The sequence below is a fragment of the Syngnathoides biaculeatus genome, chromosome 13, assembly GCF_019802595.1.
Source record: "Syngnathoides biaculeatus isolate LvHL_M chromosome 13, ASM1980259v1, whole genome shotgun sequence".
NCBI lineage: Eukaryota > Metazoa > Chordata > Actinopteri > Syngnathiformes > Syngnathidae > Syngnathoides > Syngnathoides biaculeatus.
This window is the reverse complement of record NC_084652.1, coordinates 22,965,317-22,982,703: the sequence shown is the minus strand read 5'-3', so window position 1 is coordinate 22,982,703 and position 17,387 is coordinate 22,965,317. Positions and strand designations below refer to the sequence as shown.

The window sequence follows — 17,387 nt, the reverse complement described above, 5'->3', positions numbered from 1 at the left end:
GATCACCCATCAAATGTATCGGATCACCCATCAAATTTATTTTGGTGAGTTAATATGATCTGGCCTCCAACTGGAATTTGCAATTGTTTTTTAATTGCCCCTTCAACTAAAAGTACATGGACACTAATTACTGTTTCTGGATGCTATAACTTCCTTCCAGATCTGAACATCATGAAGTAGTTTAATCTTAAATGTGTACTTGTGACTATGGCTTTTTAGAAGTAGCACTGTAACTAATGTGAAGGATGTCAAGATAAGAGAGCTATAAATATTATGATCCACGTGGTATATATTTTTATTTACAACAGCATTTTAACTCTTGGGTTTTTTTGCAGTATGTTCTACCTCTACCTTTACCCCCTCACAAGCCCTTCTGCCTAAGATTGTCCACCAGAGATGAAATGGAAAATCATGACTTATTAGTAACTGATGTGCATTTTTATCCACTTGGTTTCCTCTTGTCTTTGTTGCAGATGAATTCAAAGGCTTCCTAAAAAGGTTGCCCACTGATCAATTCTTGAATATTTCCATGATTGCCAAGTACTGGTCAGCTGACATGTCTCTCCAAAAGCGCTATACCCATCTCAAGACAAGTACAGCCTTTGTGCTGGGAAAAGCTCAGAAGATTATCAGAAAGCTGTTCACCCTAAGCAAACGATGTCCAAAACAACCTCGAATCAATCTCCCTCGAGAAAGGTAGGTAATTTAATCTTTTAAATAGACATTGGAGATTTCAATATTGAATTGAATTGAACAATACACTTTTTCTGGCATTTTAGTGAACAATCGCTTGAAGAGTTTCTGGTCACCCAGCAATTTGCCATTCTTTGAGAACACTGAAGAAAACCTGAACTTTTTGATGGAGGCAACTGCATCTTTGAATTTAGAATACGTGTGGAATTAAATCTTGAATTTAGGGCCCACAATACTATTACTTCCTGTACTCCTATTATAACTACTAATGCTGCACTAAACCTTGTTGAGTGTACAGAACTCATTTTTTTTATTTTGACAGATCACACAAAAATATTTTTAAACTTTTTTAATATTGCAAATATACATAAAATATACATATAGTTTCCATTACCTTAAATTATTCAAACATTATCTTATTATCAGAAGAAAGTATCTGCAAGAGAAGTCAGTATCTGCAAGCAGTAGTATGGTTTCATGCATAGAAAGAGTAGCACAGATGCATTATTTGCCTTGAGGATGCCCCTGGAAAAGTACAGAGAAAGTCGAAAGGAGCTAAATTGTGTCTTTGTAGACCTAGAGAAAGGCTATGACAGAGTACCAATAGAGGAACTGTGGTAATGCATGCGCAAGTGGTGGACATGTATGAGGGCAGCAGAACAGCGCTTTCCAGTGCATGCCTCCATCTTTGTAATTGTTCCTCCGCCTGCTCCCTGCTTTCACTGCAGATCACAATACCATCTGCGAACATCATAGTCCAAGGGGATTCCAGTCTAACCTCATCTGTCAGCCTATCCATTACTACCGCAAACAGGAAGGAGCTCAGCGTGGATCCCTGATGCAGTCCCACCTCCACCTTAAATTCTTCTGACACACTAATGGCACACCTCACCACTGTTGTGCTGCCCTCGTACACTTCCTGTACTATTCTAACATATTTGTCTGGCAAACCAGACTTGCGCATGCAGTACCACAGTTCCTCTCTTGGTACTCTGTCATAGGCATTGTCTAGGTCCACAAAGACACAATGTAGCTCCTTCTGACCTTCTCTGTACTTTCCCACGAGCATCCTCAAGGCAAATAATGCATCTGTGGTACTCTTTCTAGGCATGAAACCATACTGTTGCTCGCAGATACTTACTTCCGTCCTGAGTCGAGCCTCCACTACTCTTTCCCATAACTTCATTGTGTGGCTCATCATCTTTATTCCTCTATAGTTTCCACAACTCTGAACATCGCCTTTGTTCTTAAAAATAGGGACTAGCACACTTTCCCGCCATTCTTCTGGCATCTTCTCTCCTGAAACTATTCTATTGAATAAATTGGTCAAAAACTTCACAGCCACCTCTCCAAATTGCTTCCATACCTCAGTTGATATGTTATCAGGACCAACTGTCTTTCCATTTTTCATTCTGTTCGGTGCCTTTATAACTTCCCCCATACTAATCATTGCCACTTCCTGGTCATTCACACTTGCCTCTTCAACTCTCCCTTCTCTCCCATTCTCTTCATTCATTAACTTCTCAAAGTTCTCTTTCCATCTACTTAACACAGTACTGGCACCACTCAACATATTTCCATCGCTATCCTTAATAGCGATGTAATAGCTGTCTCACACTAATAAATTGTTAAAAAAATCATAGATTGTGATATCTGCATTTTTCATTTTAGATGTTCCCTCTCACAGTGGACATGCACCTACGATGAAAATTTCAGAACCCTCCATGATTTCTGAGTGGGAGAATGTGCAAACTAGCAGGGTGTTCAAACACTTATTTTCTTCACTGTGTCTATATATATATATATCAACTCATTTTGAGGGAAATAATTTCAAAATTGATATTAATATTTACATCTACATATAAAATCATTTCACGTAGCCATTGGTTCTCAGACTTTGATATGGACTAAAAGTCGGGGCATAGGTTTCCTCCAGAAGTAGGCTTTTGGACTGACTGCACTAGACCATCACACAAAAAAAATTAATAAAATGACGGCTGGCAACTCACACTCAGTATGCCGATACTGAGTGACTGGATAAATGGATGGGGAAATAATTTCAAAATTGATATTAATATTTACATCTATATATATTTACTGCATAAATATACAATTCACACAATGACTCAGTGACAGTCGTCTTCAAATATTCTGTTTTCATTTTATTTCTGAATCACTGAATGTCAGAAATTTACTGAAAGGTCATGAATCCTAATGACCTTGCCTAGTCTATCCGCTAGCATGCCAGTTTGGGTGGCCTACTTTCTGAATGAAGTGAAGGTTTGGGGTGCAAACATGCAAAATGGGAAACGTAATTTATTCTGCAAATCGTCAATAATTTTACACTTATTTATTTTCACGTTTCAACATTTAGTTTACATGCGCAACATCGGCAAAAAACAATCTATAACCTAGAGTTATAACATTAACTTCACACCGTTGTAGACAACAAACATCGGTGACGTTTAACATTTTGAAAAAGTTGCACGTTCTACCCAGTTCCAAATGTAGACTATCTCCAGTTACCGAAATACATAATAAAAGCGTTAGCACTGCTTACCAAAATTACTGTACAGCGGGTATGGAAACAAGGACAACAATGAAAAAGATGAAGGTGGTGATGGTTTGAAGCAGGAGGGATAAAATTGTGCCTGTCAAACAAATAAAAGCTCATCACGTCCCACATCCACACAAGATGGTCTGAAATTAGTCTTCAAGCTCTACGCCTTAAGGCCTCTTTATACTCACGTGTTCAGTGACCTCACTGACATCACTGTGGTTCTCCTGTGCTTAGTTTGCCTTAATGCAACCCATGCCCGCAATTTTGAAAATTTGCAGAAGTTCTTCTCTAAATTAATGGTGTCAATACAGCTGATATTGGCTTGGACTACAGAACGTGGAGTTTCCTCAGCACATTTTGGTCATTTGTGGTCACTGTTTTTGATTTCCTTTCTGGAACAAGGAACAAAGAAACTTAAATGGCAACCATGTATGCTTGGACAAACAGACCTAAATGATGATAAGATTAATATCCTGAAAAATCGATCGAGAAGACAGCTGTGTAGGTGGTATGGAGAACCAAAGGGAACACTGTGTATGTCATCACAGCATGTAATGAAAATGGACCAATGATGAGCGATGAACTCCGGGAGTATTGCACGGGAGTATAAAGTGACCCTTTACAAGTTGATGTAAATTCAACATGATGGAATTAGCTTTCCTGAAAGACTGATGAAGCCCCACCCACCAAAATGTCATGATGTAGCGCATGGTTGCTCAAACATTTTGAATGTTCCCCACAAATTGACTGTAAAATGTTTAGCTCTATTTACTTAAAGTTTAAAAAAAAAAAGCTCAACACTTTAAAGTTCTGTCAATTATATGGTTTGACTTAGACAGCCTTAATAACGATGAGCTTTTAGACCTGATTACAGTGTACCGCCACAAATAAAATGAATATTAATCGATGAAAACTTTTGTTAAACTAGAGCAATTTAAAATACAGTTTTACATGCCACCAAACTTTGCTCTTCACAAGTCATTGTTTCAAGATGTGCTTGTTTTTTTATCGTACAAAAGGCATGAGAGGAGGAGTGCAAATGTTGAGTAATCATTATGTTCCAACTTTAGTAAATTGCAAATCAATTACCTTTGCTTGATGTCATGATTCATATTCTAATCATGTGAAAGGCTAACTGACTGACATTATTTTCATGTGTAAATTGTTTCTGAAAGAAGTAGAATCAGCAAGTTTCACTCATGATGTTGCATCGCAGCCTTACTGCTGTGTTGGAGGCAAAACACGAAGGCCGGGGAAAGGGATTCTGTCAAGAAAAGCACAAAAGTAAAGCGCAGTGTAACGAAACAGTTTTGGATAGGAAATGTAGCAATTGGAAAGGGAAATACAAAGGGAGAAATGGAGAGAAAATAGACATGCTAAGAAGGGATGAATAAAGACAGGAAAGTGGAGGACAGATGAAGGTTCTATTTACAAGCTGTGGAGTGAAGTACTATATACCGTGGCAAGCTCTAATCAAGTCTTTTCCTGCACTGACAGTCTGGCGCTTGTTTACAGAGAACCTTAATTTCCCTGACAGTCCTTTGCCACTGCCGATCACTCAATCTCCCCTCATTTACCTCTTGCCACTTTCGGTCTTTATTTTTCCTCTACTCTCTCCTTTGTTTCCCCTTGTTCCCTACTTCTCTGTCTCTCCTTAGTCTTAACCCTGCTGACAACAACAGCAAGCCATCAAGGCCAGCAAAAGATCCATCTTTCCCCCTGCACAGATTCAGTTGTTTTCTCATCGCTTATTTCTCTCTATTTACACAGGCCTCAGGGATACGGAATTGTCATAGTTTTTAGGCAATGCTGTGTGCAATTTGCTGAAGATTCTATCCTGGGGATAGAATCTCAACAGAGCCCATTTTGCAACAGAACCCCTTACAAAATGTTCCCTCGCCAAAATGGATGAGTTTTATGTTTGAATTTTCATCTCATCTATAGTCAAACAGTGCAATCACCAGGAAAAAGAAAAGTTGGTTGGTATCTCATAAATGTTCCAATGTAGGGTGTGTTGATGTGAATGTTAGTATGACTGATCAGCTTGTTAATTGCAGTGCCTGACTGTTTACTTCATTTGTTTGTGAGGATGAGACCATAGGAAAAGAGCTGTATGTTGTGGAAATGTACCAAATGTTATTATTACTTACTTCTTCGACGTATATACAGTGTTTCTCTGAAACGTGTAATGTATTGAGAACAACAGCTTCCAGTCTGAGAAATACAATATCAGAGCATAGACTTAGAAACTTTACATTCCATTGACTACATTGACGCGCATTGAAACATAATACAGGGACTTACATTCCTACCACAGTGACGTAACCCAATTTTTTATGTAAGTTGGACTGCAGCGTAGTCTATCACTAACATATGCTAATGCAGAAGTCATTTGTCATAACTACAGTCAACACGTCTATGTGAAACAATTCTAAGCCATATAAAAAAATCAAATGACAAGCATTAAAGGTCCGTCACACCATGACGTTCTGGTCAACGTTCTCTGAACATTTCAATCTTTCTATATTTCGATTCTCAAACGCGGATGACACATACGGTGTGTGATTAACGTGTGTCTTAACGCATGACTTAAAGTGGGTCTAACACACGAAAAGCGTGTCTAACGCACGAAAAGCGTGTAACAGCAACCAAATAAGATACCCCTAAAAACCATTACCGTGTGCAAACGCGTCATTGGGGCACGACGAGCGATTTGTCAACGTAAGACGAGCGTGTTGAGCGTGTGACCAATGGGTGAATAACGACAGAAAAGCGTTTTGCTGGCGTATAATTTTTACAATGGAACCGGCACTATAACGTTGGAAAGTTCATAGTCACTTGAGCTGTTGTCGTGAGTTAGAACAGTGAGCATCATGCCACCGAGAAGAAAAAAAGTTAGGGCGCGAACTTCAGCAACTAGCGCTGCTAGTAAGAAAGCTATGCCTCATTCTTCATGAGCAATGTGTTTGGAGGAAAAACCATAGCAGGAGGAAGAGCACGTCCGCGAAGTCATGCACCATGTGACACCCCCTGGGCACCCTAAACACCTTGCAAACCCCAGTGAGGACAGTCCGACAAAGAGACAAAAGAAGCAGAGAAAGGATTGCAGGATCCTGGACCTGGCTGTTGTGGATAGTCCGGTGGAGTTTTTCCGCGAAAACTAACTGCTGCTTTCTGGATCTTCCATAGTAGGTGCTCTCTTCTGTAGCTTAATATTAAATGGACCTTGCTTTCACAAAGCATCGGTTTATATACCCATATGGAAGTTCAGGAAACGCTCGAATGACGCTCAATCGAGACTAAACGACATTCGTTTCACTTTGGTTACACGCTGTGTGCCCTAGGGGATGTGCTGGTGTTGACAGGTTGCCAGTGAGTCGTTCACTGCAAAGCAAACGATTAAGTATCAACTAAGTAAAGCTAGAGTTATGACTGACTAACGATAGGCGAACCTTAGTAAAACGTTCCACAGATGTTCTTGAATGTTCTGCAGCATTTAAAAGCAAACGTTGATGAACGCTGGTCTCGGTGAGAACTTTTGTGCATGTTCAAAAGTTTTTTTTCCCGACTGGCGTTCTCCGCCAATTCCCAGCGATCATTGAAGTTCACTGGCGTGGAAACAACGCTACTCTGGGGCTATCCCGGCGACCATGGGCGACTACCAAAGTTTCCTCAAATGCTATAGGACGCTGGCCAGAACGTGGTGTGACGGGGCCATAAGCAGAGTAAGTGAGCGTGTTTTAGTGTGCTCCGTGACAATTTGGCACGACTGGGCCTCTTCGCATATGAATCCGATCAGAGGGCCCTTTGTACATGTGTCACCAGCTAACCACAGAAATCCCTATACACATTGAAATGGTCATTTGAATTTTCCATTCAATCTATTAATTATGTGTAATTACTAGTCATCATCAGTGCATTAGATACCACTGGCAGTATATTTTCCATGACTGATTGACATGATTGTCCGACACTTTTTCCATCTTTCTATTCATTTCATTGCTGCATTTTGTAACAGATACACTGACCATCTAATGGTGTGTTTATCCTTTATTCACTTTCATCCATGCCATATTATATTACAGTGTATATTTTGTGTATGCATAGAATGGAAAAACAGACATCCATGCAGTGAACCACACAATTTAGTGTATTTTTTAGAAGAGAAAAATGTTCATCTAAAATACAACTTGTGAAATGGTTGTGAAATTTTTAGTTAGCAAAGTTATTTTTGGGGTGTATTCACACCGGCCAGATTTGTTCTGCTTTTAATGAAACAGTTTGTTTCCCTCTTTTAGACTGGAATTTTTGTACAGGTGTGAATAATAACAGAAGTGAATCTTGGTGCGCACCAAACAACCACTCTGAGACCTACTTTTTAAGCTGATCTGAGTCTGCTTTCAACTGAGCTTGGTGCGGTTCTTTTGTGGTGTGAATACAAACCGTCCTCTATTTGAGCAAAACGTCAATTTCCTATAGCATGAATGTATTAATGTACATCATACTATCTTCTCCTTAATAATGCTGTCCTCGTATGGTGTGACTTAGGATGATATACAGGAATGGAAAATAAGTATTTTAACACCCTGCGATTTTACAATTTCTCATACTTTGAAATCATGGAGGGGTCTGAAATTTTCATCTTATGTGCATGTCCACTGTGAATCTATTTTTTTATTTTAATCTGAAAATCAAATGTATGATTTTTTAAAATAATTTATATGTATGTTACTGCTGCAAATAAGTATGTGAACATCTGCCAATCACAAAAACGTCTGGCCCTCAAAGATCGGTTACCTCTCAACTAAAAAGTCAACCTACTCTCGACTTTTTTTTTCTAAATTAGAAGTACATGTTTGAGATTGTTAGCTGCATAAAGACACATATTCACCACACAATCAGTGAGAATTCAACTACTAACATGGCTAAGACCAAAAAGCTGTCCAAAGAGACCAGAGACAAGATTCCACAAGGCCAGAAAGGGGTACAGGGCAATTGCCAAGCTGCTTGGTGAAAAAAGATCAACTGTTAGAGCAATTATTAAAAAATGTAAGAAGCTAAACATGTCATTCTCCCTCGGACTGGGGCTTCAAGCAAGATCTCACTTCGTGGCATATCAATGATCCTAAGAAATGTGAGGAATCACCCCAGAATTACATGGGACAAGCCGGTCACTAAAGTGAAGAGAGCTGGCACCAGTGTTTCCAAGGCTACTCTGGGTAATATACTAAAACGTATTGGTTAAAAATCATACATGGCATGGAACGTTCCCTATCTTAAATCGGCACACGTCAAGGGCCGATGGATGGATGGATGGATGGATGGATGGATGGATGGATGGTTGGATGGATGGATGGATGGAGAAGATGGATGGAGAATATGGATGAGACCAAAATAGAACTTTTTGGTCTTAATTCCACTTGCTGTGTGTGGAGGAGCACTAATGAGGATTACCATCCCAAAAATACCATGACTAGTGTGAAGCATTGGGGTAGAAGCATCATGTTTTGGGGATGTTTTTCTGCACATGGGACAGGACGACTACACTGTATTAAGGAGAGGATGACTGGTGCCTTGTATTGCGAGATTTTGGGGAGAGGATTGAAGATTGGTCAATGGCCGGGTCTTCCAACATGACAATGACCCAAAGCACACATGCAGGAAAACAAAGGAGTGACTGAAAGAAGCATATCAAGGTCCTGGAGTGGCTTAGCCAGTCTCGAGTCCTAAACCCAATAGAAAATCATTGATGGGAGCTCAAACTCCATGTTTCTCAGCAACAGCCCAGAAACCTGGCTGATTTAGAGAAGATCTGTGTGGAGGAATGGGCCAAACCTGGTGGATAAACTACAGAAAACCTTTGGTCCGAGTAGTTGGAAACAAAGGCTATCATACCAAATATTAAAATTGATTTTCACAGGTGTTGAAATACTTATTTGCAGCAATAACATACAAGTAAAATTTTTAAAACATCGTACATTGTGATTTCTACATTTTTCAGAATCAGAATCAGCTTTATTGGCGAAGTGTGTAAAAACACACATGGGATTTTTCTCCGGGAGTCGGTGCTGTCCTGGTACGACATTCAGAACAAAGAACAACAAAGCAACAAGAACAAATAACACATTTCTGTTTATAGGAACTATTCCTGATAAAAGTTGTTGAAGTTGTAAAATCTTCTTAATTTAGAATAAATAAGAGATAAGTGTGCTAAAGTCGCACATTGTGTTAAACTTGTACAGTGTCTCTACCCGTCCGTGGTTGCTGTTATAGTTCAGTGCAATGACAATTGTGCAAAGAGCAGTTTAAAGTGACAAATCATGTGATAGTCTACAAAATACATTACTAATACTAATACTGATTGGACCAGCAGGATGTGAGTGACTGTCCTAACATGCCACAAGGCAGAAAATAGTAGTGATCAGGAATTTAATGACTTAATTGTCAGAGGGGAAAAAAAAGTCTTTGAATGCCTGCTAGTTTCGACTTTCATTGATCTGTAGCGCTTTCCCGACAGGAGCTGGAAGAGCTGGTGTCCAGAATGTGGAGGCTCCGAAAGGATCCTGCCGGCTCTGGACCTAGTTCACATTGCGTGGAAGTCTTCAATAGTGGGTAGCGTGGTGCCGACAATCCGTTCAGCGGTTTTGACTGTCCGTTGCAGTCAGAGTTTGTCCTTTTTTGTGGCGGCCCCAAACCATACCGTGATGGAGGTACACAGTACTGATGGGATGACCGCCGTGTGGAACTGTCTCTGCAGCTCTTATGACAGGTCGTGTTTCCTCAGAAGCCACAAGAAGTACATCCTTCATCTCCCACTTCAGGTCTTCTGAGACTAGTTCCTAAGAACTTGAAGGTCTCGACAGTTGACACAAGACAGTTGAACAATGTCAGGGGCAGTTTTGTTGACGGATGCCTCCTGAAGTCCACAATCATCTCTACAGTCTTTAGAGTGTTCAACGCTAGGTTGTGTTGACCGCAGCACAGCTCCAGTCTCGCCACTTCCTCCCACTATGCAGACTCGTCACCGTCTTAAATGAGGCCGATGACCGTGGTGTCATCTGCGTACTTTAGTAGTTTGACAGTCAAATGCCATGAGGTGGAGTTATTCATGTCGAGTGAGAAGAGCAGAGGGGAGAGGACACAACCTTGGGGTGCCCTGGTGCTGATCATGCGGTTGGATGAGGTGGTGTCCCCAAGGCTCACCTGCTGTGTCCTGCCCGTCAGGAAGTTTTAGATCCACCGGGAGATGGCAGGCGAAACACTGAGTTGGAGAAGTCTGGAGGAGAGGAGTTTGGGCGTGATGGTGTTAAACGCAGAACTGAAGTCCACGAACAGAATCTTCGGATAGGTACCCTCGCTGTCGAGATGTTCAAGGATGAAGTGCAGACCCATGTTGACGGCATCATCTGCATACCTGTGAGCTCAATAGGCAAACTGCAGTGGTTCCAGCTGAGGACCTGTGATGCTCTTGAGGAGGTCTAGTACAAGGCATTCAAATGACTTCGTGACCACAGATGTCAAAGCAAATGCCTGTCGTCATTCAGACCTCAGACTGTTGCTTTCTGGGGACCGGTATAATGATGAAGTGTTTGAAGGAGGTTGGTACTTCACATAGTTGTAGAGACTTTTTAAAGACCTTTGTGAAGACAGGAGCAAGTTGGTCTGTGCAGACTTTGAGGCATGATGAGGACACAAGGTCTGGGCCTGGTGCTTTATTGATCTTTTGTTTTTTGAAGATCTGTCTAACATTGCTTTCATGGAATTTAAACGGTGGAGTGGAAGGTGGTACGGCTTGTGGTGCGGCTTGGTGGGTGCGTGGTGCGGAAGTCTCTATTTCAAATCTGCAGTAAAAGCTATTTAGGTCGTCAGCTAGCCCGCTCTTGTTTTCAACCATGGGAAAACGTGCCTTGTAATTAGTGAGCGATTGTAATCCGTGCCAAACTGATTTGGAGTCACTAGTGGCGAGATGTTTTTCCAGTTTAAATGCAAAGTCCCCCTTTGAAATATTAATTTCTTTAGTCAGCTGGTTTCTAGTGTGATTGTAGAGAGCCTTGTCACCACTACAATATGCAATCTCCTCAGCCTGGCGGTGTTTCATGAGTTTGGCTGAAAATCACGGCTTGTTGTCATTGATCGTGTGAAGAGTTTTTGTTGGTACACAGACCTCACAGAAAATGACATGCGGTAACAATATCTGTGAATTCATATAGGCTGTGCGCCAAATTTTCAAAGACACTCCAGTCAAAGCAGCTTTGAAGTTCTGGTTTTGCCTTGTTGGTCCATTTTTTTTCATTGATTTTACTAAAGCCTTCTGACATTTAAGTGTTTGCCTGTATGTAGGTATTACAGTCTCACAATGGACCTGTGCCTACGATAAAAATTTCAGATCCCTCCATGATTTCTAAGTGGGAGAACTTGCAATATAGCAGGGTGTTCAAATACTCATTTTCTTCACTGTATCTCCAGCAAGCAGTGATCAGAGGAGCGAATGGGTGTGCGGGGGATTGCACGATATACTTTTTTAATGGATGTGTAACAATAGTGTAGAGTGTTATTTGCCCTCGTTTGACATTTCACGTGCTGCTTATATTTAGGGAGTTCATGGTCAAGTTTAGCTGTGTTAAGATCTCCTTGGATAATGAGCGGTGAATCTGGGTGTTTTTTTCTCAATGTCGTTTATCTGCTCGGTGAGCGTTAGCAGTGTTGTTCATGCTAGCTTGAGGCGCAATGTAAACACCAACTAGAATGAAAGATGTGAACTTGTGGCGAATAAAACAGCTTACAGTTCAAAAACAGTGACTCTAAAAGGGGCTGCAGTGTGTTCTGGGCTATGTAACATCCGTGCACGATTTCTCGTTGATAAAAAAAGCATATTCCACCACCTTTCGATTTCCGTGTTCGCCGCCATGATTGCCATGATTTCAAAGAGGAGAACTTGCAAAATCGCATGTTGTTCAAATATTTATTATATTCCTCTTTGGTTTGCAGCATACATACCTTTGCCAATGCTGTTCAAAATGATAAACCACTATTGCAAAGCTTTCAAAGCTGTATAAGCTGCTCTTTATGTGTGGTTTTGTTTAATAATTTTAGTTTGTTTGCAAATATGTGAAATGAAAAAAGTCTGCTTGAACCAAAGGACTTTCCTGGTTTGAATACACCATTAGACAACCAAAATGAACATAATTATGACTACACACGCAAGTTACGGTTAGCGATGGTCTCCCACCCAACGTCAGCTGGGACAGGCATTAGCCCACTCATGACTCTAATGAGGACAAGCAGTACGAAATAGCTGGATGCATTTTGCAGGTGTGCCTAATGTCATTGCCACTTTGAAGTCAAGCAGGTGTTATTGCCAACTCGCTGAGAAAATGATTTTGTTCTTTTCCAGATCAACTGCCTTTTGGTTGATCAAGGCTCAGTCACTGCTCTACTGCAATGACCACGGAATGCTTGGCTCTTTCTCTGAGGAGGTCAGGAGTTGCAGCTGCCCCGTGGAACAACCAACTTGTCAGGGTGCCATTCCCTGCGTTGTTGGCCACTCCTTTACCTCCTGCTCTGCTTGTGCCGCGGACAACATAACCCGCTGTGGATCCTGCCACCACGGCAATTTTCTACACCTTGGTTCCTGTCGGCCGAGCATCGCCACGTCCCTGGACCACTATCTGAATTTTGATCTCGACATGCCAGATTCAGAGGTTTCAAAAAGCATCTTTTATATTCCAGTGGTTCTCAAACTTAAGTGGTCATAAATATTAATGAATAGTTAAATATTTGGCTTACGAGCTTTTCAAAATCAAATAGCTCTATTATTTGCTTATGCACTGACTATTAGTGGCTAGCCTTTCTATACTCTTTTAGTTTTAAAGCATTCTAATGTCACATTTCTAAATATATAATTTTTCAATCAAGTCAAGTGATGTATTGAGTCATGCACAAAACGATAGCTTAATATTTTGCCAACAATAAGATCACAGTCCAGTAAATATAAATGGGACATTGTAAGTGATAAGCACATACAGTTACATCTACCAGCAGCTAATACAATACACTTTTCTCTGACTCCATTAGATTTTCTATACATGATTGTTTTTTCATGAAGACACAAACGTAAATAATTGTTTCAGATGCATGTTGTATATATGTTGTATGTTTATATATATATATATATATATATATATATATATAATACAACATATTTAAGACATCCATTTATCCAGTCACTCAGTATGCCGGTGTGAGTTGCCAACCGTAATTTTATTTTATTTTATTTTTTTGTGTGATGGTCTAGTGCAGTCAGTCCAAAAGCCTACTTCTGGAGGAAAAGCTATGCCCCAACTCTTAGTCCACATCAAATTCTGAGAACCAATGTCTATGTGAAGTGATTTTCTTCACCTATTTGCCTGTAGAAATGAAAGTGAACTCCAGTATTGTTGTTTTTGTAGGTGAAGTACCTACTTCAGCAGCTTGACAGCAGGATTGAAGTCCATGCCATTTACATTAGCAATGATGTCCGTCTGGGAAGTTGGTTCAATCCTGCATGGAGAAAGAGGATGCTGCTTACCCTCAAGAGTAATAAAAACAAGTCAAATCTTATCCACATGTTGATGGCCATGACCTTCCAGATATGCTTAACCAAGAATTCAACACTTGAACCAGTGCCAGCAATTTATGTAAATCCTTTTGGCGGAAGTCACTCAGAGAGTTGGTTCATGCCAGTGAACCAGCCTGACTTCCCCAACTGGGAGAGAACTCGACTAGACGCTGTGACCACTGCACAATGTTACAACTGGACTTTGTCACTGGGGAACAAATGGAAGTCCTTCTTTGAAACCGTACACATCTATCTGAGAAGCCGCATTGTTACTGATGATCCAACAGTGAATGAAACTCTCTTCTATGAACCTTTGGACATGGATGACCAGATATCAAACCTGGGCTACATGAAGATCAACACTCTGAAAGTTTTTGGTTACAGCATGCACTTTGACCCTGAGGGCATTAAGGATTTGATACTCCAGCTGGACTACCCATATACACAGGGTACACAGGATGCTGCCTTTTTTATGTTGTTGGAGATGAGGGATCGCGTTAACAAGTTGGCCCCACCAGCGCCACAGCCACTTGATCTGTTTTCTTGTCTTCTGCGACACCGACTCAAGTTGTCAGCAGGTGAGGTGGTGCGAATCAAAGAAGCTCTTCAGATCTTCAATTCAAAGCTCCCCAATGCCTCTCCTGAACTTGAGCTGGGTCAGCTCTGCAGCTAACTATCTTAAAATTCAAGACAGAATTTAAGTGTCCATTGAAGGAGATTCAGTTACATTATTGGCATGAGCAACGTGGCTCCTGGTAAACCTTAGACCACATCTGGAACAATATTTTACAAGCATGAGCTATGAAAATGACAGTCTCTTTGATAGTTTTCCAGTGTGGCTTGTAATCTGGAGGGTTATGACTATAAAGACGATAAGAGACCAACTATTGAGGAATGTTCTACATCTTTGGGAGAACATGAAGTTCAAGTGCTCGACTGAACTTGCCTGGAGGCTTACATATGCTTTTACTGCCTTTGTTTTGGCAAACTGGATGACAGCTGGGGGACTCAACAAAGTAACTTGGCCTTTGTCTTGCAAAGAGAGTTATGATTTAAAATTTATAGAGAAACTCTTGAGGGATCAATGTTAATGATCAAATAAAGAATGATCACCCTTTCGTAACCCTATTTTCTTTGGTTATGGAACAATCTAGAGAAGAGAATAGTGGATAAAATCAAATGTGCATTGAACAATGTTATGCTTAAATTTTGATAACCCCAACCTTGTTACTATCATTTAATATTTCTTTTTAATCCCCACCAATATTTTTTTTTTCAGTTTAAAATCTTGTAGTAAAGATGAGTAACAGAAGTCTGTTAGTGTTAGCTCTGTACTTGGTGGTGTGTCTAAAAAAAAAAAAAGGAAAACACATTGCCAAGGCAAATAGCAAAATAGTTTAGATTACTTTTTGTTGTTGTTTCTCCTTTTGAGATGAAAGCCGAAGGAAATTCTGATGTGCTTACAAAAAAAGCATTGAAGGTACAGTGCTGTAAATAATGCGCCATTTAACCTGAGAAGTGAATCTGTGCACATTGCTTTTTAGATAACGAAGTGCAAAGACCAAAAAAAAAAAAAAGTAAAAAAAAAAAAGACAAATGTTTATAACAAATCATGCCTTATATGGAGTCAGTGTTGTGAGAAGCACATTTAGTTTTGGTGTTTAATTTCCTGGCAGGTGATGTATTGCTTTTAAGATTTAAAATTTTCTACCAATAAAAACACAATCTTCATGCAAACTGGAGCTTTTCCATGTAAATGCTGATCACACGGCACCATTTTATTTGATTCAGTGATGTGTAACTGTTTACAGTGCACACCAGTACGTAATGATGTAATTGTTCAGCAAAGGTCCTCTGGGTTCAATTAGATATTCTCTCAGCACCTGATGATGTTAATATTACAACAAGTTTCATTGTGACGGTTTATTCCGCCACAAAATGACAGTTCTAACGTTAGCTCCGAGATGCAAATGTTTTTAAGGTTTCTGAAGGGCAGAGACAGTAATTCTGTGAATCTGAGAATTATAAATGCCACCTTATAACATTTACTATTATTATTATTATTATTATTTGATTCAGCTATTTTCCCTCATTTCCAGCTATCAGCCTGTTTCCAGCTTGTTTAACACAAAAAGAAAAATCAAATGGCATGTTTGTTTGGAATTTGTTTACTTGCTTTACAATGTTCTATTACTTTTACTCTAAAATGAACATATAATGTACTCCTAAACTAAAGAACAATATAATAAAATTACCTTTCTTCATTTTTTAAGTTGGAGTTTAATTTTAAACCCAATTGGTTACATCAGTACATTCTCAGCAGAATGTAATTATATTGAAATAAGTGCCAGCATGAATAAAATTGGTTGTTAAATAGAAAGGAAATGAAAAATGTTGAATGGAAAGTAGACCAGGTTGAAGCAAAGTAAGATGTAACCTTGGTTATGGACAGCTGGGGTTGCTGGGAATTTTCCTGTCTTATCAGCTCCCTTGTGTTTCCTCACATTACCCCAAACATTTTCTCTGTTTATTCCTCCATCTGCCAGGATGCTATGAGCCAGCTTCACTCTCATTTTTTTTACCCCTTTAAATATCCATGTTTTCATTTCTATTACTCCATGTTAGCCACCTCCTACCAGTCGCTTATCTCGTTGGTCCTCAGCAAACCATCTGGAATGTTCCATCTCCATCTGTTGGCCCTCCTCCACCACCCACAGCCCAGGGGAATTTCTTTTCCTCAAGTTCTACAGCTTATTTAATAATGTTACAACATGGCATTGATGTCTTCTTGCCAAAAAAAAAAAAATCCTCTTGTTATATTATTACAATAAATGTTATAATTTGCGCTTTTGTGAATTCTCTTTTATTGGAAATCATTTATTGCAAAGTAAATTTTTAATGTTTCCATCCTGAGAAATGTTAATAACACGAATCACATCTCATTTGATATAAAGTTGAATTAGGAAAACATATCTGATGGCAATTTCCACACTACATTAATGAAAACCAACTAACTTCACACACCAGCGGGGTGGGTTTTCTAAAGTCCTAGTTCTTGAACATAGTGAAGACTCAGTTGCCACATTTACATGATACCACATTTACATGATAGCAAAGCAAATAAACTCGTATTAAATGGATAAAACCAGACTAAATACAGAATACTGTATAATAATGGTCTGAATCTGATGGTGATAGACTACCTTCACGCTGGATTAAAACAACCAAAATATTCAAATGGAACTAAAAATTCTCACATGTACGGTTTATATTTTTATGAATAGAAAATTGGAGCATGTTTCCCTTTCTCTCCTGTGGGCTTTAAGACAGAAGCCAAATATAACCAAATTCACAGGAGAAGAAGCTGGTATCACCGTGGTGTTGGCTATAGGGAGTCCTATTTTCATATGTTAATGGTACAGGAGCTGAAGAACCTCAAGATTTAAAAGTACATTGATGGGGGGGGGTAGACAATTGTGATCTGTTGAAAATGTGGTAGAACACTTAAAGACTTATAACAAGACCTGCAAAGCTGAG

The 17,387-nt window shown here is 39.8% G+C and overlaps 1 protein-coding gene across 5 annotated transcripts in view; it reads left to right on the top strand.

The window, feature by feature from the left end:
• The window catches only part of brinp2 (bone morphogenetic protein/retinoic acid inducible neural-specific 2), a 254,817-nt gene extending 239,726 nt beyond the window's left edge, over positions 1 to 15,091 (top strand). For all 5 annotated transcript variants that reach the window (XM_061838207.1, XM_061838209.1, XM_061838205.1 and 2 more), the window contains 3 exons: positions 474 to 696; positions 12,648 to 12,954; positions 13,702 to 15,091. In XM_061838207.1, coding sequence (XP_061694191.1) covers positions 474 to 696; positions 12,648 to 12,954; positions 13,702 to 14,523 — 1,352 coding nt within the window. In that variant the 3' untranslated portion in view covers positions 14,524 to 15,091. The remainder of the gene's footprint in view (positions 1 to 473; positions 697 to 12,647; positions 12,955 to 13,701) is intronic.
• The last annotated feature ends 2,296 nt before the right edge of the window (positions 15,092 to 17,387 follow it).